This window comes from Marmota monax, unplaced genomic scaffold (assembly GCF_021218885.2).
Source record: "Marmota monax isolate L192 unplaced genomic scaffold, Marmota_monax_Labrador192_F-V1.1 WCK01_AAM20220418_F8-fsc00118, whole genome shotgun sequence".
Classification (NCBI taxonomy): domain Eukaryota; kingdom Metazoa; phylum Chordata; class Mammalia; order Rodentia; family Sciuridae; genus Marmota; species Marmota monax.
Window position 1 is genome coordinate 3185799 of NW_026695231.1, and position 25370 is coordinate 3211168.

Sequence of the window (25370 nt, forward strand, 5' to 3'; positions counted from 1 at the left end):
GTACAAATTTAAAAATTAGTAGCAATGAAAGAAAAGTAATTCATGCCAGTCTTCACCAGTAGATAGCTTTATGGATACCACCACAAAACTGAGAAAGAAGGGGTAAATAAAAATGTTCCCCTGTAGTATATTTTATAGCACTGAAGTTGTATTTAAAAAAAAAACCTCTTCGTATTATAAAAATCTTCCTGGGAAATATTCTTGCAATATAATTCTTACACCATGGATTTCTGTGGCTATACCTCCTTCTTTGCAAAGTTCCCAAATTCCATCTTAATGAAATATTCATATTACACATGGTAGTCATTCATTCTATTGAAGTCAGAGTTCAGGACATGGAAACTCAATGTTCTCTTCCGAAACAGTTTCTATCTAGGGTTTCTTGTCAAATGCTGCCTGGATGAAATTTATAATAGAAATATGGGAATATATTCCAGAGGCACATAATGATCAGTTTCCCATGGCCAACAAAAAAAATCCCATCTTCCTTGAGTGATAGAATGGCTTTAATTTTCATCTTTTAATGCTAAAGCATATGTCAAATTCAACCTAAGATGAATGGCAATGATAAAGCCATATAAACAAACATGAAGAAAAAAAATGAGTAATAAAGAGGTTTCAAAGTATTTAAAGAAAATGGTTAAGAATACATATCCACTGAAATGACGAACATGACTTTCATCCCGAGATACCTGTATAACACTCCTACACAACTCATCTGCCCAGAGAGAGCACTAAAAACATAAACGCTACCCTAGCACTTCTGTTCCAACAGCATCTGTTAATTCACTCCATTTATAAAATACATATTGACAAAGACAACTGAACTGGGACCAGGGAGATTTGATTTGGTGTGAGAAAGTCAATTCAATGTGATTTTGTTAAAGGGCTCCTGCAGGCAAATAAAAGAGTTTAAGTAATAAAGTACATAAAGAGATGTTTTATGAGCCAACCCCGTCTCATGGCAGGTGCACAATGCCAGGCAGTGAGAGGCCAGGCTTAGGAGCAATATAATAAGATACAAATCCTTGTGTCACAGGTATGGGGTGTGGCTAGGTTGAGGAGAGAAAGGGCCATAGGAATATTCTGGAAGGTCACTAAGGTTATAGTCATTATAATGGCACTAGTAGCAGTAAAGAAATGAAAAAGATGTGGAACCTGTTTGTTTTCAGTGAAACCTGTAGGAAGGTCATGAGAATGAAAAGACAATTTTTCCCCTTTTTATGAAGCATTATTCTACCAGTCCTCCAGATTATTAGCATTGGTGGAGCTATGAATAGTCAAAAGAAATTCTAGAGCTAAATTTGATTTATAGGAGTTGAGGAATGTCACAGTTTCTTTAGGAAACCTTCTCTGGCATGAAATATTATTATGGTTTAGATATGTGGTGTCACCCAAAAGCTCATATGTAAGATGATGCAGGACGGTTGACTGAGGTGAAATGACTGGATTCTAATAGCTTTAACCTAATCAGTGAATTAACCCCTGATAGGGATTAACTGAGTGGCAACTGAAGGCAGGTGGGGTGTGGCTGGAGGAGGTAGGTCATTGGGGGCATGCCTTGGGGTATTGTTTTATCCTCTCTCTCTCTCTCTCTCTCTCTCTCTCTCTCTCTCTCCCTCTCTCTCTCCCCCCCCCTCTCTCTCCTTACTAGTAGACTAAGACCTTTGAAATCATGAGACCCCAAATAAACTTTTCCTCCTCTAAATTGTCAGGTCTTTTGTCACAGCAGAGAAAAACTGACTAAATCACATATCATATTGAAGTAAATAAAGAAGTGATTCTGAAATTTGGGTTCATGGATAAAACAAGGGTGTAAAACTCATGGCAACGAAGTTAGGGTTTGAAATTTTCCAGAGATAATCAGGAGATAACAATTAAGAATCCTTGCTCCCAGTGGACCATAATCTCTATTCTACATCTTAGGATAGGTGCAATTATTTTAAGACAATGATACTCAGACTTCTCTTTCCTTTTCCTTCACATTCATTCTGCCATTCCAAATTTAATTTATTTCCTTAAATCATAGTTCTTATAATCACAATGACTCTTCCTGGAATACTAAATAATGTTCAAATCGTATGGCTTGCTCACATTTATTTCCTACCATTTCTTTATGCAGGGTGTCTCCCTCACATAAGCTAAAGTGTTCACCACCATTTGGATATTTTGCAGATTGTTCATTTCACATTTCAGATCAAGCCATCCCTCTCAGGATCCTACTCATTGTTGGATATTCCAGTCCAATGGAACAACCCACGTTTATCCTTGTCACCTTGACTATAGTGATATTTTAGTCTTAAGAATATGCATGTTTTCTTGGCTTCTCTCTTAGGCTTGTGCATAACCTTATAGGTACTATTCTCCTTCATTAGATTTTAAGTCCTTGAGGATAAAATTGGAATCATAGCCATTTTTACACTTACAAATCACCAAGAATATTTTGAATATAGTTTCTACATGATACATATTTATTGAATGAATTAATATGGCAATTGATTTTAAAAAGTTACAGATGAACAAAGACAATGGCATGAGACATTCTGTTCCTATTTCTAAACTCTGAACTATTGCACTACTAAGGAGGCAATGCTTTTGCTCCTCACTGATACTGCTTTAGCTACTTCATCTAAAAGAGGAGAAAATACTCAACTAATAAGTCATAAGTATAACTAAGTGCCACGATTTTCTATATAAATTACTATGCCTTTAAGCAGTGGTTCTTAAATTTTGGCCTACAAACCCCTTTATAGTCTTATCAATTATTAAAGACCCCAAATGGCCATTGTTTATATGGATTATATCAGTTGATACATACCATCTTAGAATTAAATTTAATTTGGAAATATTATTAGTTCACTTAAAATTAGCAATAATAAATCCATAACAAATATATTTATGAAAATAAACATATTTTCCAAACTGAAAAATGAGTGAGCAAAATAACATTGCGTACATTTCTGCAAGTCCTTGTAATGTCTAATTCAGCAGAAAGCAAAGGAGTTCTCATGTCTGCTTCTGCATTGTATCTATTGCAATATCACATGTCACTTAACCTCTGGAAAATTCCACTATATGAGAGAATGGGAGTTAAAAAGGTGTAAAATATTGGGGCTGGAATTGTGGCTCAGAGGAAGAGCTCTCACCTAGCACGCATGAGGTACTGGTTTCGATCCTCAGCAGCACATAAAAATAAAATAAAGGTATTGTGTCCACCTACAACTAAAAATAAATATTTTTTTTTTAAAAAAGGTATAAAATAGCATTTCAGGAAAATACTTTTCATCTCACAGACCACCTGAAAAAGTCTTGGAGACTACCAAAATTTCCAGAGGAATTCTTTAAGCACCACTGCCTTAGACTGTAGCATTTATACATAGTAAATACTTTTTCTTCTAATTTTTTCAAGTATTTGGTGTTTAAAAGAAAACTTTATAATGCCTGTGTTTTTTTTTCCTGGTCATTCATTAAATGTTTGCCACTTGCTGGTTATGCTATATTTGGCCTGCTCATCAGACAAAATGCATATTTGATTTGTGTTCAATAGTATCGAATATTTGTCCAGGTATCAGAATACTTATAGGGATCTAGAGCAGGGACTCTAGTCATTTAGATGGAGTTAGAATCCTTTCTCAGTCACAGTGGCAAACGATTCATGAGCAAATATCCAGTGTTCCTTGTATTTAGGTGTCAACAGATAGTTGAGTTCTAATCAATGGAATGTTAATACAAATGGTTGCTATTTCTAGACCTAGTCAACACAAACAGCTACATATGTTATTCTATGCTTTTCCCTGGCTATAGGAAAGGGCACAACTGTCAAGTGAACTTGGAAGCTAACTGCTGAATATTTACTTAGATTTTTAAAATGCCTATGATATCAGGGCACACATTGCAGAAAGAAAATGAAAAGGGCAAGAGATGGTGGCCATAACAAATTGTAGTTAAATATTAAAATATTACAAATTTTATAAAAATATATAACTACATTTGCCTTGAGTGGGGTTCATTCATCAAAAGACCCTGAAGCTCAAGCTTCATTATGTTCAGGGAAAATCTACCCCACGATCAGTAGGGGTTGCCGCTCTAAGTCCCCTCTGAATATGATAACAGACATCATAATATCTTGATGGAGATGAACTAGGGATTCTCTGCTACTTTCTATAATTTCTTCTCTTAAAAACCATCAGAGTTATCCATAAGTAACAATTATTTAAATTGTTTATTACAGTATTATTGATAAAGATCATTTGCTTATGCATAGTATGTATCACTTCTATGTAAAGTTCTTATGGAAACTATTAAGAAAAGCACTTCAATACTAAAATCAACAAAGCCAAAAGAGAAATTGAGTTCAGGAAATATTTGTGTTCAGTAGACATATGTATATGATTTAAGTCACCTCCCATGAAAAAGAAGTTATTAAGTCTTTAATATGCCAACTCAGCTGAAATTTGGAAAGATATGGAATGTAAAAAATTACAGACCTAAAGAGAATCTTAGAGAAAGAAAAGTCAGATAGAAAATCTAATATAATATGAAACAAAAGCTGTAATAATGAAAAATGTAATGAAATAAAACTATTCTAATACCAAGGAGGGGATTGTAAGGAAATGCATTTCAGATTGCATCTAAAGTAGGAAACTATTTAAAAGAAAATGACAAATTTAGAATTGAAGTAATGCACAGGTCATTTGATTACTGAATAATATAAATTATGAAGAGATATAACTCATGAATACTTTGGAAAACATACTTTTTGCTGATTTGCAGATAGGATAGTGATATCTATGATAACTTACAACCTGAATTCAGATATATAGAAAATATCCATGAAATACAGGTTAATAATGTCAACTCAACAAATATTTAAGACAAGTCACTTCAAATCATTTTCAGACGAGAAAATTTAAAATGTCTCAAAATTCTAGAAAGATCCTCAGTAGAGATTTTCTCCAATTTGACAATAATCCTAAATATTCACATAACATTATAATAATGACTTATGAAGCTTAAGGCTACTTTTAAAAACTTTATATTCTTTTAAAATCAATTATGGCAAACCATGTAATAGGAAAGACTGAATTATTTTTCTGTTTTCCCTTAACTATGATAAAAATACCATGGTCATATGAAGGGGTTATCCGAGGGCGTGTGTTAAGCAGGTCAGGGGGAAAACTGGCAAAGGAATGCCAGGAATTACATAATAAAAATGTGCTATTTTTATGTTAGTGGGATTTGCCAGGGTTTTGTTTTAATATATGCATAATTTTTGTAATTTATGGTCCCGTTACACATGAATATTCATTCTCTATCTTATTTTGTCTGCATAATTTAATTTTCTTTTCTTAAAAAGTTTCCCCCCAACTGTATGAATTTCAGGCCATCAAATTCTAGATTTAACTATCTATATGATCTTGAGCAAATTTCTAATATTCACATGTCAGTGTCCTCATTTTCATTTTTATTTGTTATTTTGCAGTGTTGGGATCAAACCCAGGGCTTCACACATGTTAGACCAGTGCTCCATCACCGAGCTATACCCTCAGTCATTTTTCTCATTTTGAAAATGTGAATAATAATAGTACCTATTTGTAAGATGGTTGTAAACATTAATTTATTAATAACATACAAAACATTGGGATAGTCCCTTCTAGAGAATAAGTACTCATTCAATGATAATGTTTATTATTATTATTAGTGCTAGCTTGCTTCACAAGGAGAAGAGAATAAGAAAGTGAAGGAATTATATACATAATATAATTAATTGATTTTATATTAATATTTCAAGGAATATATTCTTTTGATCCAGAGTCAATGCATTCATGCTTTCATGTGGGGATTTGTTTTAGGGTTTTTTTTTTTTTTTAGATGTGTCTTTATAAAATGCATCAGATAAACACAGAAATGGGAAATGACATTTTAATTTGTTATACGGTATGTTACTAATTGTTACAGTGGATATCAATTAATGTGAGCTCTACTTGTTCTATTTTAGGAGCAAATTTCTCACCCTCTCTGCTCCTCAGATTCTCCACGTACTGAAAGGGAGAGAAGGGCCCCTTACCTGGGAGGGGACTGTATACCATGCCCTCCACTTCTCCACCACAGCACTTTAAATCTTTGCTCACAATCTGTCCACCGCAGCACTGCTGGTCATGGCCATCATGGAGCCTCCCAGCACAGCAAATCTGGTTTCCTGAGGTGGAATACGGCATTCTGCCACAGCAGGCATCACCAATGCCAACGGAAACCCGATTGTGTTGTTCATCTGGACAGCATACTTCACCTGTCAATTTAGGACAATAACAATCATTGCTTGAATTAAAAAAAAATATGACTCACAATTAAGTTTGATCATAATCATACTGAAGAGGCCAACTGATTGTCAGAATTACTACAAAGAATACCATTACCTTGGAGCTGCAAAATCTGAAAACATCTCTAAAACTTTTGTGTCAAGATATATAAACAAATGTATGTCTGCTCACACATACTCATTTAGAGGTAATGCTCTGTGATTTGTTTACCTTTCCTCTTATAAGTGACCACCTAGGTCTAGTGACATGGGTTACTTGACATTAAAGAAAAAGAATGCCTAAGAATACTTTTCTGTTTAATATAATTTTTTTTATAAGTGAAATAGACTTAGAAACTACCAATAGATAAATTTGTATCGCCCATGACTATGTCAAGGTAACCAAACAAAATACTTCTAATAGGAGGGTGACTTAAATAAGTGGAGGTAAAATCACTATGTTCCAATCAGCACATTCATAATTTGCTGGACCATGGCAGACATTGAATACTAATGTAGGCATATCCACTTTTCCCTTCACATGATATTCTAGGAAGCTTGGGATAAAAATAAGATAATCTTTGGCCTGATAACCTAAGATCAAAAAATCCAAATAGTCTAAATTTCAATAGTCAGCTTTATTTAGGTATGAAGAGATTTCAAAACGATAAAAAAAAAAAAACCTCAAAAGATAGGAGAGTTTAGAATTTGTTCCCTTTAACAATATCTTAGAAAAAAACTAACAAAATTTGGTGGATCTAAAAATCAACATATCACCCCCTTTTGTACTTCATGACCCAACTCTGGTTGGCCTCCCTCTTGGTCCTCAAACCTTGATTTCCTCCTTGTCCTAACTTTCCTCCTCCTTTCTCTCCTGCCCTTTCAACTGTTCTTTCTCTGTTCTTTTAACTGTTTTTTTCCATTTCCTCTATTGTCCCTTAAAACATATTACCCTGTCTGGGCAATATTCTTTCACTACATTTTATAAGGTACATGAGTTGAGGACCAACCTGAAAGATTGTATAGCTTTAAACCATGGTTCGGATTAAACTTGTACAACACAAGTAAAGACTTGTCAAGTTTTTCAAGAAAAGGCATAAGTTCACTAAGAATTGAGGATTGCCTAAGATATGTATAGACCTGAACTTCATGTTCTCTATTAATTAATTCATCACCTTGTTCTGGATATCCTACAATGTGGTTAGTAGAAGCAAGAGGTGAATTGTTTACCAAAGCAGTGTAGGAAATATGGGATAGTACTCAACTATGTATACATAAATAATAAAGAGTATAAAAACAGGACAAGAAATCTCAGCAGCTATCCCTGAGGTCTTTCCTGTCCAAATTCATTGCACAAAAATTTGTTCTACTAGATAAAATGGATAAATTACCAGTAAAACAAACCTCCCAAGACTGAATCATGAAGAAACAAAATATGAACAGACCTGTAACTGGTAATGAGATTTACTTAGTTACCAAAAATCTCTCTACAGAGAAAAACTCTGGTCCATATGGCTTCCATTATGAAATTATATCAAACATTTAAAGAAGAATAAAAACCACCAATCTTTCTCAAGCTCTTCCTAAAAATGGAAGAACAGTGAACACTTCCTAACCCCTCTATGAAGGCTGCATTACTTTGATATTAAAATCAGATGAAGATACTACAAGAAAAGAAAACTGCAGACCAATATTCCTTATTGGTTATTACTTTGTTATTACTGAACAAAATAGTGGCAAACTGAATTTAATACATTATACAACACGTCCAACTAGGATTTATTGGTGGAATAAAAAATATGTCAACATATGAAAATCAATCAATATAACACACCATGATAAAAGGGCAAAGGAAAAAAAATCATGGTCATGGTATAAAAAAGGTATCTGATTAAATCCAACCCCTTTCATTATGAAAATACTGAAGAAAAACAGGGATAGAAGGAAACTACCTCAACACACTAAGGAGCCTATATATATGTCTACATAGATGTATAAACCCTCAGATAACATCTTACTCAACGTGAAATACTGAAAGCTTTTCCTCTGAGATCAGAAAGAAAAGAATGCTGTTTTTCACTTCCATTCATCAAACCAATGGATATTAAACTAGAATAATGAGACAAGAGAAAGAAATAAGACATCTAAATTGAACAGGAAGAAACAAAACTACTTCTGCTCTCAGACAAAATGACTTTATATGTGGAAAACCTTAAAGATTTCACAAGAAACCCCTGTTAGAACTAATAGTTGAATTCAGCAAAGTATATGAAATCAACACAAAAATCAGGTGTGTTTCTCTTATACCCTAAGAATTAACAATCTGAAAAAAAAATTTACAATAATATTTTTTTAAAGAGAGAGGGAGAGAATTTTTTTTAATATTTATTTTTTAGTTATTGGCAGACACAACATTTTTGTTTGTATGTGGTGCTGAGGATCCAACCTGGACTGTATGCATGCCAAGCAAGTGCGCTACTGCTTGAGCCACATCCTCATCCCAACAATAATATATTTTTAAAAAACTACCTAATGAACTCAACCAAGTGAATTTATGTATTAAAAACTACAAAGTGTTGTTGAAAGAAATTAAGAAAGAATTAACATCCAATGAAAGAGCATCTAATGTTCATGGATTGTAAGATTTGATATTGTTAAGGTTCCACTATTACCCAAATGATCTGCACATTTGATGCAAACCCTGTCAAAATCCTGATGCTTCTTTCAGAAATACAAAAGTCCATCCCAAAATTCACATGGAATCTCAAGGGATTCTAAATAGCTCTAACAATCTTGAAAAAGAAGAACAAAACTGTACATCTCCCACTTCTGATTTCAAAACTTAGTGCAAAGCTATTTTAAGCAAAACAGTTTGATGTTGGTGTAAAGATGATATGTTGACCAATGAAAGAGAGAGCCTGGAAATAAACCCTCCAACGTATGGCCAAATCATTTTTCACAAGGGTGCCAAAACCATTCTGTCAAGGAAAGGATCTTTTGTTGTTGTTGTTGTTTTATTTATTTGTTTGTTTGTTTAACAAACAGTTTTGGTAAAATTGATATCCCAATGTAAAAGAATGATGATGAATCCTGACCTTATACCACACGCTACAGAAACGAACTCAAAATGGATTAAAGATCTAGACAAAAACAAAACAAACAAAAAAACCATATCCTTAGAATTTCTTCTAAAAAAAGGGAAAGCAGCACAGCTTCATTACACTGAATTTGGCTAAGCAATAAAAAAATAAAATGAATGACTTAACTTCATCGAAATTAAAAACTTTTATGTTATCAAAGAAAAATACCAACAAAGTAAAAAGGCAACCTACAGAAGAAAATATTTAAAAATTTTGTATCTGTTAAGAGATAGTCTTAGTCCATTTTCTGAACTACAACAAAATATCTGAGGCTGTGCAATCTGTAAATGGGTTTATTTAGCTCATACTTCTGGAGGTTTGAGAACATAGCACCAACATCTGCTCAGCTTTGATAGGGGTCTCAGTAACTGGCCTTATGGTGGGAAGATGTGCCAGAGGGAGAGAATAGTCATATAGTGAGAGAGGAAGTGAGAATTTCAGAGACCAGGCTCAGATATTTTAAAACAATAGAACTAGTTGGTTCTGGCTCTCCCAGGAGCTAATTAAAGTCCCATAAGAAATACATGAATTCCTTAGGAGAGCAGTGCCCAGAATGACCTAGTTACTTTCTACTATGCCATACCTCTCAAAGCTCCCACCAGCTGTCCACCTCACCACAGTGAGGACCAAGTTTCCAGCACATAAACCTGGGGGGACTCACCCAAACCATATGCAAACCACAACAGGGATGAATATCCAGAACATGAAAGAATTCCTTCAACTCAGCAATGTAAAAACACCAACCCTATTTTAAAAATGAGTAAAAGACTTGGATAGATATTTTCCCAAAGAAGATATAGAAATGGTCAATAAGTACATAAAAAGATGTTCGATCTCACTAAGTCTAAGGCGAATGCAAATCAAAGCTACACTGAAATACCACTTCATACTCATTAGGAAAACTATTAACAAAATAAATGTTGGCAAGGGTATGGAGAAATTGGAACCTTGTGTATTGCTATTGAAAATATAAAACGGTGCCCCTACTGTGGAAGACAGTATGGCAGTTCCTCAAAAACTAAAATAAAATAAAACATAAAAATGCCTTATGTTCCAGAAATTCCAATTCTGGGTGTTTTAAAAGCAGGCATTTGAATAGATATTTGTACACTAATTTTCACTGTGGCTTTCTTCACATTTGCTTAAAATAGAAATGATTCAAATATCTGTTGATGGATAAATGGATTAAAAAAAGGTGACATCTACATACAATGGAATATTTTTTCATACTTAAAAAGGAATGAAACCTTGACATAAGCCACAATATGAATAAATCTTGACAGTATTATGTTAAGTGAAAGAAGTCAATTTTAAAAAAGGACAAATAGGTGCTTATAATCATAAGAGGTACCAAGAGTTGATAAATTTATAGAGACAAACAATGGAATGGTGGTTGCCAGGTGTTGAGGGTAAGGGTAAGTGGAGAGAGTGCTCCATGAATACAGTGTCAGTCTGGATACAGAAAAGAATTCCCATGATAGGTGGTGGTGATGGTTGTGCAACAATGTGAATATACTCAATGTCACTAAACTGAATCAAAAAATTGTTCACATGGCAAATTTTATGTCATTCATATTTTCTCACAATTAAAAAATCTGGTCTTATAAACAGGAAAAAAAATAAATAAATTCATGCCTGGTTTCAGAGACCCCTTAACTAGTATCTTCCAAGAACACTCTAGTCTCATTAGGGGTGAAGAAGATATTTCAACTTGCCAGAAAATAGATGACAGGATAGTAGACTGCCCCTGCTTCAGAAATTATAACTGCCTGCTTAGCACATGGAAGATACAATGGCTCAGCAAAAGAAAACAAAAACGCAACAAATTCATAACTTCTCAGATTAAGCAATTAGATAAAGATGAGAACAAAGACACTTCTTTATCTAGCCCACACCAAAATAAAAAAGTCAATACTAGTAGGAAAAAGGGTCCTAAAGAATATTTGCTCTGCTTTAGGTAGAAAGATAGAATGGAAAAAAGAGAAGGACAAACTCCATAAATGTAGCTGCTTTGGTCTAACCATAACTGACTTTGACCTAAGGAAGAAATTTGTATGTAATTGTAAAAATAGAAGGATTTGGAGCTCCTATCTCATGAATGAATTAATGCTGTTGTCTTAAGAGTGACTGGGTGCTGTGGGAATAGGTTATTAATAGAAGGGATGAGTTAAGCCTAATTCCATCCCCCCTCCTTTAAATCTCTGCAATATACATTCTTGCTTCTGCCTTTTGCCATGGGATTATGCAATATGATGTTTCTTGCCAGATGCTGGTACCATGTCCTTGAACTTCCCAGTTTCCTGAACCATGAGCCAAATAAACTTCTATTGTTAATAATTACTTGGTCTGTGGTATTTTATTATAGCCACAGAAAACAGATAGTGACAATATGTAATTGATACTGGGAATACAAACCTACTACTTTTTCATCATTCCTTCCTAGGTATAACCAAAATGCCTCAGTGGTAGGAACTTCAAATACTCCTAAGATTCTGCTTTTGTATTTCTTTGCTCTCTCTTAAGTCACTACACTTTTCTTGGTTTAATAATTCCACTCCAGTGCATCCACTGGGAGGAAATCCACTTTGTAAATGAGATGCCAGGATTAAATGTGGACCCAAAATCCACTTTCTAAGAGTTACCTACAAGTGCCAGGGGGAAAATCCCAGGTCAGTAATTTGATGATGGCACAGATTGATTATCTACAATACCTGATGTCTTTTTGACCAAGATCTGAAATCTGGAATCTGTTTCCAAGAGCTTCTAGGGCAAAGACATTTCACATGTGGGATTCAGAGAAGAGATGAAACCCTTAAAAGTCTCTATCAATCGGGTTTTACTCTTAAAACTGGCCTAAAAATCTACTTAAAAAAAAAGAAAGAAGAAGAAAAAAGGAAGCAATATAACTACATAACCGTGATCCATTGTATACACATAGTTCCGGAAAGGACTGGTCATCCCTGTTCTAGCCCTTGTAATACTCTGTTCATTTCATCAAAATGATAAATGACTTGTGTGCCACTTTGTACAAGATTGCGCTTGCTCACTTCCCTATAGTTCCCAATGGAGTACCATCCTATCTCCAATCCCCGAGGTATTTGCTTAATTCAGAGCAATGGACTAATGCTCAGCATCTCCTCTTGTACTCACTCTCACAGTATCTTTCTAAATATATTGGCGTCTTTCATAGCCCAAGTATTCAAAGAAGCATCCCCTTCATTCTCACAATTATTAATTATACCTCTAGTGTGGTAAATAGAACATGACCTCCTAGAGAGTTCCATTGTAACCCCTGGGGCCTGTGAATGTGTCATATTACATGCAAAGGGGAATTAAGAGAGCACATAAGAAATAAGTCTGATGATATGATGTGAGAACACCTGGATTTTCCTTGGCTGGTATGGAAGATGGAAGAGGGCCATGAGCCAAAGGATGTGGGCAGCCCCAAGGAGGCAGAAAAGGCAAGGAGATGCATTCTCTCCTCCATCAGGGAATACAGTGCTGCTGACACCGTGATTTTTAGCTTAGTGAGATCCATTTTGAACTTTTGACCTTGAGAAATATTAGATGATAAATTTGTAATGTTTTCAGCAACTACATTGTGGGAATTTAGTAATAACTAAAATGTCCTGGCGGTAATGGGAAACGAATACACTGAGAGATGTGTGATTTCCTCTGTAAGATTCATTCCACTCAGAGAAGATGTGGGTGATCTTCTGTTATGTTTCCAGGATAGTCCAAAAGAATTGGTTCCATCTATTTTTCAATAGGGGTGCCAACAGAGGGGCACAAAGTCTCCGAACATCTATTTATCAGAAAAAAAGTATATTTTCAGGGCTTTGAGTCTATGCTGTAATGTCATGCAAAATGGCAGATCTCTTTTTTTCTTAAAGGTTGGGAGGTATTCATAACTTTCCCAGGTCCCACTGCCAAAAATTAACTTAGAGGATTGCTTAATCTCAGAGAATCGGTAGGATGTTTGGTTTCACAGCATCTCAGTGGCCACTAGACATGCAATTCTTAGCTTTGGTGAAGCAGCTGCCCTTTTATGTTACCTGATGAAAGTAAACACTCCAGAGTCTTTGCTCTGGCAGGATTCATAGCAAACTATCTTTTGTCAAATGAGGAGACTCGTCGTCACCCCTTCATTCTTAAGCTCCTCAATTACTTTGAACCTTTCTTTCTATTTGTACATGAGAACTGGTAAGTTTGGAGATTCTAAATCACTGGCTCCAAGGACATAGGAAATATTAGTCTCTCATGAATATCACTAGGTTAAGATACTCAATGAATGTCAAACAACTAAGAAGTGAAAGCCATGGGATATGAAGCCAGGCAATTTGACTCTAGAACCCATGTTTACAAATTATTCGCTATCAAACCACCAAAATACTATACAGAGATTTTTTTTTTATTAGAGTACAATTATGTAAAATATTACCTGAAATAAGAAAGAAGCCTAGTTTCTGACTAGGATATGTTTTGTTTTTTTTTTAAAATAATGATTCTAATTGTAATTTTAGTAGAGATACATTTGCTTGTTTCTGTTTTACCACCATAACAGAAAAATAAATTACATTAAATTACACATACAACATCAGCACATTACTATATGAAGAAATATAAGGACTCGATATAGTATTTAATTGTGAAAATTCTAATCTTGGCTGGCTGAATGACTAGGTCATGTATATATTTCCTACTTTTCATACTCATAAAATGGAAATTGTATTCTAAGGCATACTGTTTTTAAAAGTACCACCCAGTAAAATTGGCCATTTTGGATCTATACTTTTGTGAATTTCAACACAGGAATGCAATTAGGATACACAAGAGTTTCATCATTCCCCAGAAACACCCCAATGTTATCTTTTTATAGTCTCACTTTTCCCACCCATTATCCTTGACAATCACCAAGTGGTTCTCTGTAACTATAACTTGTCTTTGGGTATGTCTTACAAATGGAATCTCAGAATTTATACCTTTCTGACACTGGTTTCTTTCACTCTGCATAATGCCTTTTTAGTATTTATCTAGATTTTGTTTCTTTTTACTGCTAGGTAGAATTTCTTTGTACCACAGTTTTCCCATTTACTCCCTTTAGAACTTTTCACTTGTTCCTACTTCTGGGGCAATTATGAATAGAGCAGTCATATACATTGATGGGTAAGTATTTGAGTAAACATGTTTTCATCTCTCTAAGATAAATACTCAGGAGGTAGTCTCAGTTTTCTCTCAAAATATGGATTTCTAAAATTCAGGAGATAGTAGACTTCATCCTTTGTCTTTGAAAGGATTCTATAACATGGTATCAACAAGTAGAAAGGAACTTGTGAATTTTTTTTTCACAGAGGCTAATGAAGGAGAAATTTACTTGCTATAAACAGTAAATTACTATATTTGTCATATACATATTTACTTCCTCTGGGTAATAGAGTCTCCTGTTTGGTCTGAAATGTAGAATACAATCTTTCTTAAGTCTTCATATCCAAAGGAAACAATATCCCTTACTAGCAAACTTTAACATAATATGTCATACAGTTCAGGTAAGATAGAAATTTAAGGATACAGAGAGAATATGGGGTCTCTAAAGGAAAACTATTAAATTATAGAACAAATAACTCATTAGCAACTCAAATTTAACTCATGAGCTGGACCAAGGAGCCTAAGAGACAGAAAAAGACCAGAAACCAAGAATACTAAATGGCCAATAAGTTACTTTACAACTTTTAAATTCCCTGTAAGTGTTCTTGAATGTAGAAATATAGGAAGATGGCAACAGAAAAAGATCATTAACCCCATGAGGCGAGGGGCCAAATTTGATTGCCTTATGACCTGATCAATTGCCCAACTGCCAGAGATGTTGATGTAAAGGGAAACCTACTACCAGACCAGACCACCTGATGGGAAGACACAATCTTGGTCAGTATTTCCTAGTCAGGAGAGAGGCCCAGCCTCTTTGAATCATATATGTTCCAACCAATATGTACTCTAATAAAAATTTAAGTCGTGGCGGTACATCTCCCTCTCATGATAGACTGAATTCTGCTCTCAGAGTGTACACCTTCACCTTTCACTTTCTAATAAAGCTCCTTCTCTCTTTGCCAAAGCCTGATGTGGTTTAATTATCTTCTGCAACATGGTCAAGAACCTAGAAGTTTTGAGTAGAGGTCTTCTTTGCCTCCACAGAGACCTTCATAAACCCCCACACTGTTCAGAAAGAATAAAGTGTTCAGAAAGAATAAAGCATTTGACAATATTTGACTAGTTGTTAGCAACCATGAACTACAAGATAATAATTATCAATTTTCTACAAAATCCTTATTCTATCAATGTATTTTCTTATTTAGAAAATCTGGTTAGAAGTTATCCAGGTCAGCAAGTATTTTTGTTGGATAATCCACATAGGAGTGGAGGCAGGATCAGTTAATTGGACATCATTTAGGACAATGATGGTCTTAGAAAAAACATAGTGTACACAACTAGACTGGGGAAAGCAACATTTATTTATTTATTTTTAAAAATGCTGTTTTGCGCATACCAAATATTAATTGGTTTAGACCTTTTGTCCACATTTTCCTGAATCCCTCAGAATCTTATTCAGATACTGACAGAAGAAAATACTTCATAAAAGAGATGCAGATTATATCAATGAAAAATAAAACAGATTTTTTTTTTCCTTCAAAAAAGGGCTATTAGACATAAGATACAAGGATCAGTCACCTTCTCATTAACCTCTCAAAATGAATCTATTTCAGGCCAGGCTTGAAAATGTTTTCTCTCTAAAAGCCACCATGCAGTCTAACAGTTAATTGTTATTCTTATCAAAGAATGACCCACATTAACATTTGGTTGGGGTCATTAGCATATTTATAAAAAAAGTGGGGGGGGGGATGAACATTCTTTTCTCTGCTCCTCTTTGTTATGGGGTACTTTGGAGGAAAGTCCTGAAGAAAAAAGGAAGTAAATGTTAACCAATATTTCAGACTCATCTACAAATATCAGATTGCCTGTATCTATCTTAGCCTTGAACTGAGAGACTAATGATTGGATTTTAATTACATTTAGATACAAGATGGTTTGGGGTCACTATGCTTTCCCTCTTCATGCAAACAGCCTTAAACTAGTTAACAAAGACCCTAGGCTAAGGACAGAGGTCATGAAAGAATTTCTGCATTTAGGTACATTCAGATGAAAGATTGGGACTGAACAGTGCCTTTGATTATTCCAGAAATTGTAATTCTCTTTCTCTTGACACCATGGTAGGCATTCTGAAACTGTGAAAAATGAACTACTCAAAAAAGAATCCAAATGTGCGACATGCTCAGTCATTTGGTAGGTATTAAAAACGCTTTAGGTCTGAGTAAGCCTGTATACATATACACATCTCGACAATAGAGATTTCAATACTCTTTGTTTTAAAAATGAGCTATTAAAAAGTTTATATAATATCAATAAGAGACTATGGGCTTCCACGGGTTATTTGCTTTTCAGAAAAAACCTCATATTTTATTTTGAAATAGAACAAAAGTAGTTCTTAGTTCTAAATCTGACACTGCTAGGATTGAAAAAGGATCAGACCAATCTCTAGAGTCAAATACAGTGTAGATGCAACCAAGTAGAGCTTGTCAGGGACACAGGGTATTTTTCAGCATTTGAATGGTTTGTTGTAAATCATAACATCAAAAATTTTAGTGTGACTTGGAAAAACACAATTACTTAGTTACATGCTAGACATAGAGAAAAGCTTCATAAAGTCTACAGTTGTAAAGGATGGTAAGAAAGAACAGGAAATGTCTATCTCATTTCTGGACTTTTAAAATTTGTTGGAAAGGGAAGAATTATAGAGGAAAACTCCCTAAATTTAAGTGTTCAGAAAGAATAAAGCATTTGACAATATTTGACTAGTTGTTAGCAACCATGAACTACAAGATAATAATTATCAATTTTCTACAAAATCCTTATTCTATCAATGTATTTTCTTATTTAGAAAATCTGGTTAGAAGTTATCCAGGTCAGCAAGTATTTTTGTTGGATAATCAGAAACAACAGCACTACTAAAAAGACATATTTTTTTCTATGAATTGTAAAGGGAAATGATAACAAACTTGTAGAGTATTTAATTAACACAGTTTTCTGTTTTGCTGTAGTATTTAGCAAAAGAGAAATTGGACAAGACAATTTCACATTTCACATACCTTGGGTGGATATATGAATAAATTTGTACCAAAACAAGGTAAACTGAAAAACCAATATCTAAATTAACCAGATGTTTGGCTTGAATTTCACATTAAACTAGGCATCTCAGCTTTCCTAAGGCCTCCAAAAAACTTGGCTTTTTTCTATTCCTCCCAGATCCACTTTTTGTTCTTTAAGGAAGACATCAATATTCAATTTTGGTGATGGCAAACTATCTGTTATTCTCAATGCCTTTTCTAGAATAAATAGAAACTGACAATGGTTTATTATTTATTAAACTAATGAAAAAGTTTAGAGGTCTAGAATAGCCCTTTAAAAAAAATGTTAACACATTTTGGACAAAGAGACAGAGACAGCTCTCCTCCAAAGAGCATAGATTTTGGGGAGACAGGCCTGCATTTCCATTTCAACTCTCCCACTCCAATCCATCTCTATGAATCTGAATGTGTTACTAATATTCTCTAGACCTGCTTCTTGCTTGTAAACTGCATATAAAATACCCACTTACTAGAGTAATGAGTTATGACAATTATATTGGGTAGCATATGTAAAGCTTTTAAATACAGAGCATACCAGAGATTTCTTATTTTATGAATGACAGTTGTTATTATCATTATTCCCAATTACATGATTCTTGAAATTTGGAGGTAAATGGCTAGTTCACTTGGCTGAAGCACTAAGAAGGGGGCAGGGAGAGGAATTCCCTCCTAGTTGCTACCCTTTTTTGCATTGTTCCTTACCCTGCCCAATCCAGAACAAGATGATCCTGCCAGTGGACTAGAACTCTCAGAAAAATGGAATGGGTAGTTCTAATCCAACTAGGAGCAATGCATGTATGGTTCAGAATAGAAATGAATAAGTGAGGAACTGCTTCTTAGAGAGGGATAAGCAGAGATCCCCAGATTTGAAGATGAAATTATTGAGCCATGTGAATAAAGTCACAAGCACAGGGAGTAGACTAGATCTCCAGGTATAGTTCTTTAGGTTATCCTCTATGCAAGGCAGGCATTTTTTTTTTAATATTTTTTTAGTTGTATATGGACACAATACCTTTATTTTACTTGCTTACTTTTTAAATGTGGTGCCAGGGAGCAAACCCAGTGCCTCATGCAGGCTAGGCAAGCACTCACTCAACCACTGAGCCACAACCCTGGCTCCAAGGCAGGCATTTTTAATGGTGAGTTCCTATACTTTCTAGAGAAAAGTTGCTGCCCTTTTAAAAGATTGTTAACATACTTTGAAAGTTGTTTTTCTCTTTGTTTCAGCTAAGGATCTTTGGAAAAAGAATGAACCAAAATCATTGAGCATCACTATGACTTAATTCTTTTTAGATGACTTGAAGTAGACTTTGCTTATTACAATGCTAAATCCTCTGCCCAGAAGTGTTTCCATCTGCCATTTTTTTCTGAACATGTGATTATGACCACAGAACTGAGCATGCTCAGGAATATGTACCTCACTATATATGATGATGAGTGTTCCCTATTTGGATATGTATAAATCTCCCTAATAAAGCTCTTACTTTCTTTGTTCTGGGAGAACACTGTTTTGCAATAATTTGCAAAGAACACTCCATTACTACAGTGGTGTAAGTAGTAACTGTCTTTCCATCTCTCCATTTCTTTATCTCCTGGTTTTGCTTATTGGCTTTATACCTTTCATCCCAGTGCACTTGGCCACAGTGAATGACTATATCCCTCTGGTGTTCTTTCTTTCTTTGGCTTCTACCTAGCCTAGATTATATTTCAATGAAGCTGAAAGAAGAAATGATGTCTAAAACAGGCCATTGGCTATGTGATTGCAGTTCAAATTTTGTTGGAGAGGTATATAAAATAGATGCTGCCACGAGTCATGTGTTAGTGTTTTCATGTTTCCCAAATTATTCAGTACACTCAGAAATGATGCTCACCTGGTAGAATTTTAGCATAATACCCAGAGCAGCACTGATGATTTGGTTGTATCTCCTGAATTCGGCCACCACAACAAACTCCCACTGAATTCAGAATGAATGGGATATATTTTTCTTCACAACAGTGGTATCCAGGCTTGGGGTCATAGAGAACTCCATTACAACAAACCTGAAAGTTTCAAATCATTTTTAAAGAAATGTAAGTTTAATTAAGAGCATTCTATCTCATGTGATACAATTATTTTCTCATAAGGTCTTGATCTGAGATGATATCATGCATATTTCATAGGTTTAAAAAATGTATCTTCCAGCATCATTCAAATTCTATAAATAATGTTATCTGAGATACAGCACAGCTTTTTTTTAGCCTTCAACAATGCTTTATTTTCTACTATAATACTCTATAAATATGAACTATTTTTATCCACCAGTGCTTCCAATGTAAAAAAACTCTTTTGATTTAATGAACACTTCCCCTCAAATGTATATTTTTATTTTAATGTTTGTTTAATTTGAAAACACAGTGTCTATGGAAGCTATCTTTCATTGATCCTTCTTTTTTTCTCTTAATAATTTGAATTTTTCTTAAACTGCATATGGTCCCTTAATTATGAACCCAGTTTTCAGAAAAGGCAATCTCAATGGAGGTCTACTGTCTATGAGTCTGTCTGTCTATCTCATAGGTGACCACATATAAAAAAGAAAATTTATATGAAAATTAATTTTGAAAAGCTACCCTTATTTTTCAAAAGTTATCTAAAAGCAAAGAAATTGGGCTCGATTCCAAAGTCTACCCCTTTGTTTCCTCAGGTAGCATGGCTACTGTCTCAACTGTAATGAACTTCTTGTGCTTTAATTATTAGCAATGAGGATTCAAACTTAGTCTAATTCCAAGAATAAATTGGACAGTTCTTTCCTTCAATTAGTATAAAAGGTAAATTTTGAAATCAAGTTGTATTTGTAGGAGCTAACTGAGAAATCTCTCTAGTGTTTGAGGTTTAGATAGGCTGGTTAGGGTGAAGCAGCATATCATATCTGCCTTGTTTCATGACATTGTTTGATTTTAAAGCATTTAGTAAAATGTCATTCACTTATAGTGTGTTTCTGGACACTTCAACACATCTGGTCTTCTCTTTTATCAGTTTATCCAGTACTTCTCATTCTCTTTTGAAATCATTTCTCAAGAATTTATTTAGTAATGAGCCATTAGGACTGGCTGATTTTCAACCTTTCATTATCAATGTCATTCTCATCTTCCTTTCTCCAAGAGAAATATGCCTTTCTTCTCACCCACTCTGGCTTCCATCACTGATGGGGTCCCAAAAGAACATTTTCAAGGAAATTTTTCTCTTGGGAGGTTTCCCAATAAACAAAGTGTTTCCTAAACCTAATCCAGTCTTCATTTTATTGTCTCTGAAAGTATGAATGGGAATTTCAATAATCGGAACTTATTTGCATGTGGCTAATTTTCAAATAGGTTTCTTTTCCTTGCTCCATGGTTTTCAAATGAATTTTGTGATCCAATTATTCTCTAAGTGTGGTTACTGGACCAGCCATAGAGGGATCACCTGGGAATGTGTAAGAAATACAAATTCTCACAGTCCACCCCAGACCTACTGAACGGAATCTCTGGGGATAGAATCTATCATCTGGGTTATAACAATCCCTTCAGGGCTGATTCACTGAGACTGGAGAATCACAATTTGTAATCATGTGTAATCACGTGGGGGAGCTTGAATAAGTATTTTAGGTACTCCCGATGTTGTAGTGATTTAGCCAGAGGTTCTTAGATGCAAAATAAAAGTCTCTTTTCCACTTCTTTGTAACCTCTCATTTTAGGAAATAGATAGTTGTACCTAAGCCCAAGTTAAAATTTACAAATAAGCTTTTTCTTTTGAAAATTAAATAAACTTCCTCATTCTCTTTTGCTGACAATACCTATGTTGCCTCTTAAATCCTTAAGATAAAATGAAGACTTCCTATGAATCATCATTATGAATTGCATCTCCTTTTAATAATTTATAACATTTGTCTTAAGAGTGGCATGTGATTTTTCTTTAAATTTTAAAATAATTTCTTTTTCCTATTTATTCTTTCTAGATAGACATGACAGTAGAGTGTATTTTGACATAATATACATGCATGGAATATAACTTATTCTAATTAGGATCTCATTCCTGTGGTGGTACATGATATAAAATTTCAGTGGTAGTGTATTCGTATATGAACACAGGAAAGTTAATGTCCAGTTCATTCTACCATCTCTCCTATTCCTGTTCCCCTTCCCCTTTCTCTTCATTCCCCTTTGTCTAATCCAATGAACTTCTGTTCTTCTTTCCCTGACTCTTATTATGTGTTAGCGTCCACATATCAGAGAGAACATTTGGCCTTACGGTTTGGGGGCCTGTCTTCTTTCACTTAGCATAATAGACTACAGTTCATCTATTTACACACAAATGCCATAATTTCATTCTTCTTTAAGGTTGAGTAATATACCATTGTGTATATACAACATTTTCTTTATCCATTCACCTGTTGAAGGCCACCTAGGTTGGTTCCATAGCTTATCTATTATGAATTGAGCTGCTATAAACATTAGTGTGCCTGTGTCACTATAGTATAATGATTTAAGTCCTTTGGGTATATGCTGAGGAGTAGGATAACTGGGTTAAATGGTGGTTCCATTCCAAGTTTTCTGAGGAATCTCTATAGTGCTTTCCAGATGGGTTGCACCAATTTGCAGTCCCACCAGCAATGTAGGAGTGAACCTTTTCCCTCACATCGTCACCAACATTCATTGTTGCTTGTATTCTTGATAATTGCCATTTTGACTAGAATGAGATGGAATGTCAGTGTAGTTTTAATTTGCATTTCTTTAATTGCTATATATGTTAAACATTTTTTTCATACATTTGTTGACTGTATTTCTTTCTCTGTTCAGTTCCTTTGCCCATTTATTGATCATTTTTGGTGTTAAATTTTTTGAGTTTTTATATATCCTGGAGATCGATGCTCTGAGGGAAAGATGGCAAAGATTTTCTCACATTCTATAGGCTCTTTCTTCATGTTCTTGATGTTTCTTTTGAAGAATATTAGATGAAATTTGCCCATGCCAGTTTCCCAAAGGTGAACTTTTCTTTCCCCATTCTTCAATTTACATTTATTCTTTATAAAAGCTTGTAGTCTTTTCTTTTTCTCCTCTCTCTCTCACTCCCCCCCCATAGAATAGTAGAAAGTGTCTTTCTTTTTTCTCATCTTAATCTTTTTTCTTAATTGTTTTAAAATTAGACTAAACAGCTTTTTGTCATCTGGAAAGTATTGAATTTAATAATACTATACAAATAGTCATTTACTTGGTGCAAAGTCTCATTAAATTTTTTCAAAAGCTTGGCTGGGTGTGGTGGCACACGTCTGTAATCCCAGCAGCTTGGCTTGGGAGGCTGAGACAGGAGGATCCTGAGTTTAAAGCCAGCCTCAGCAAAAGAGTGGTACTAAGCCACTCAGTGAGACCCTGTCTCTAAATAAAATACAAAATAGGGCTGGGGATGTGGCTCAGTGGTCGAGTGCCCCTGAGTTTAATCCCTGGTACCAAAAAAAAAAAAAAAAATTCTTCAAGAGCTTACAAAAATAGTTTTGGATATCAAAGTATACACAAAAAAGTGAAGGAATATGTAAGTAATTCATCCTAAACATATAGAATCTATAGGTATCTATTATACTTTATTAATATTCTGTTGTACTCTGTTAATTTTTTCTTCATCCATAACAGGTATATTTTAACTTGACCTGGTTATATTAAGAGAATTTACTTTTTAATATTTTGGAATACACTTAAACGAAAACATTATCTTTCCTACTTTTACTCTCTTTTTTTGCTTTAATTTCACAGTATGGTTTAGAAATGAAACTATTATCAAATCCATTATCACACGTCAGCTATGAGGGCAACTTCTGGCCAGAATCAGTTTTTATTTTGATGAACTTTATCACTAGACAAACTTTGAAGTATTAAATCATATACCTATGTAATTATTCTTCATTCATCATTGGATAATACATGTTAAAATAATGGAAACAAAAAATGAAGATTAAATTCCATATTTTCCTCAATATTTCCACAAGTTTTATCTTTTTTTTTTCCATAGAGAACATCATTTATTCTAGCATTTTTTCCTCTAAGAAACTTAATTTTATGAAAGCATGTTCGTTAGACAGTACATATTTAGTGGTCTAAAATGATATAAAACTTAGCAATAATAACAATTTTGGAGACTGTCAAAAAATGTATAGTTGGTAACTGACTAGCTTGATTCATCGCTAAGATGATAACTACTGCTAAGCTTGTGTCAGCCATAATAATTTATAGTTTGATCCATATTGCTTCAATAATTCACTTTCTTAATTACTGAGTTCTTTTGCAGTGAATCTTATGAATTTAACAGTAGCTTTAGTCATTGAACGTGTGATGTTGTTGATAAATAGGAACATTATTTCATTATATGAGATGCTACCTTCAAACTAAGGATTTTTCTGTGTCGTTTGTCAATAAAAGCCATTTACAAACTCTCTGTCTGGCTGTATTATTGATCTGTTTCCTAAACAGCAACTAATATGAACATTAATCTACAAATGACCATAATTCTAAAATATTTCTGACAAACCTTGAAAGGTCCTGTTCACAGTTACTCATCAGTGTCATGTAAACCAACATCCATTTGTAGCTGAATGGATTGGTTGTAAAGAAAATTTCAAGTGCCTCAATCAAATACAAATTTGGGAGGTTCCTTATCATTCTAATAAACTCGTATTTCCTGTAAAGATGATGAAAAATGGAAAGGCTAAAATGCCCATGGGGATGACTGCGTTGTTATAAGCATCCTTTCTTCTTCCTGGGGGTCCTCATAGAAGGGTAGCAGGAACATCTATCATGACACAACATGGTCAAAGGAGCAAGGTATTTTACCTGGAATATTCAATGAAGAAAACATTTCACTGACTGGTTTGAAAAGGTTTACCTTAGCTTCAGGAGAATAGCAAATGTGCCCACAGATAGTTTTGTGTTTTTGACACTTCAGTGCTTCGCAGAGCTCATCCCTATGGTCCTCCATTAACTTCTGGGTCTTAGGGCATGAATGCCATGTTTTCCGTAAAAGATCATATCCAAGTATGATGCCATTTGGCTTCCCTGGAGACACCCAATCAATTTGAAGGGATCTGCAACAGACAGAATAATCAATACTTCTGAAAAGACAACATTTAACGTTACTGCCACCAGCCAACCCTATTTTTCAATTCATGCTCCAGACTAGTCAAAAGGTCTATTTCTTCAGGGACTTTCAAACTTAAAAAAAAGAAGGAATAGATATTAATGTATGTTTAATACACACAAATACATATTTATACTGGTACATGTAACTACCATATAACATGCTTTGAGAATCAATCAAAGTCATTTTGGCTTTTGGGAGAATAACACAAAATACGAGTCCAGCCATTCATCTAGTTTAGTTTTCAGGATAAGAAGAAAATATCCCTGTTGGTGACTAATTGGGGGAAGTCAACATGACATTTGGTTTGCTACACAAAGATAAAATACAGATAACATGAGTCGGTGAACAGGATGAAAACTAAAATGTGTTGAATCTAAGTCTTACCTCTCCCTGCCTTCTCCTTTGCCTTAATTTGCTAGGACCAGTGATATAACACATAGTTGCCAAACAATGGAACTGGAAGACAGCTATGGGATTTTTTTTAGGGACTCACAATTTTTCTAGTACAGCTTCCACCTTCTTCCTTCCTGTTCCTTTCTGATGCACGAGATGTC

At 34.5% G+C, this 25370-nt stretch overlaps 1 protein-coding gene across 1 annotated transcript in view; it reads right to left on the bottom strand.

The window, feature by feature from the left end:
- Ush2a (usherin) overlaps positions 1–25370 on the bottom strand; it is a 763436-nt gene that overhangs the window by 156502 nt on the left and 581564 nt on the right. The window contains exons 47-49 of the mRNA XM_046438452.2: positions 24562–24760; positions 19547–19715; positions 6068–6289 (exon numbers count right to left, since the gene is read on the bottom strand). Coding sequence (XP_046294408.1) covers positions 6068–6289; positions 19547–19715; positions 24562–24760 — 590 coding nt within the window. The remainder of the gene's footprint in view (positions 1–6067; positions 6290–19546; positions 19716–24561; positions 24761–25370) is intronic.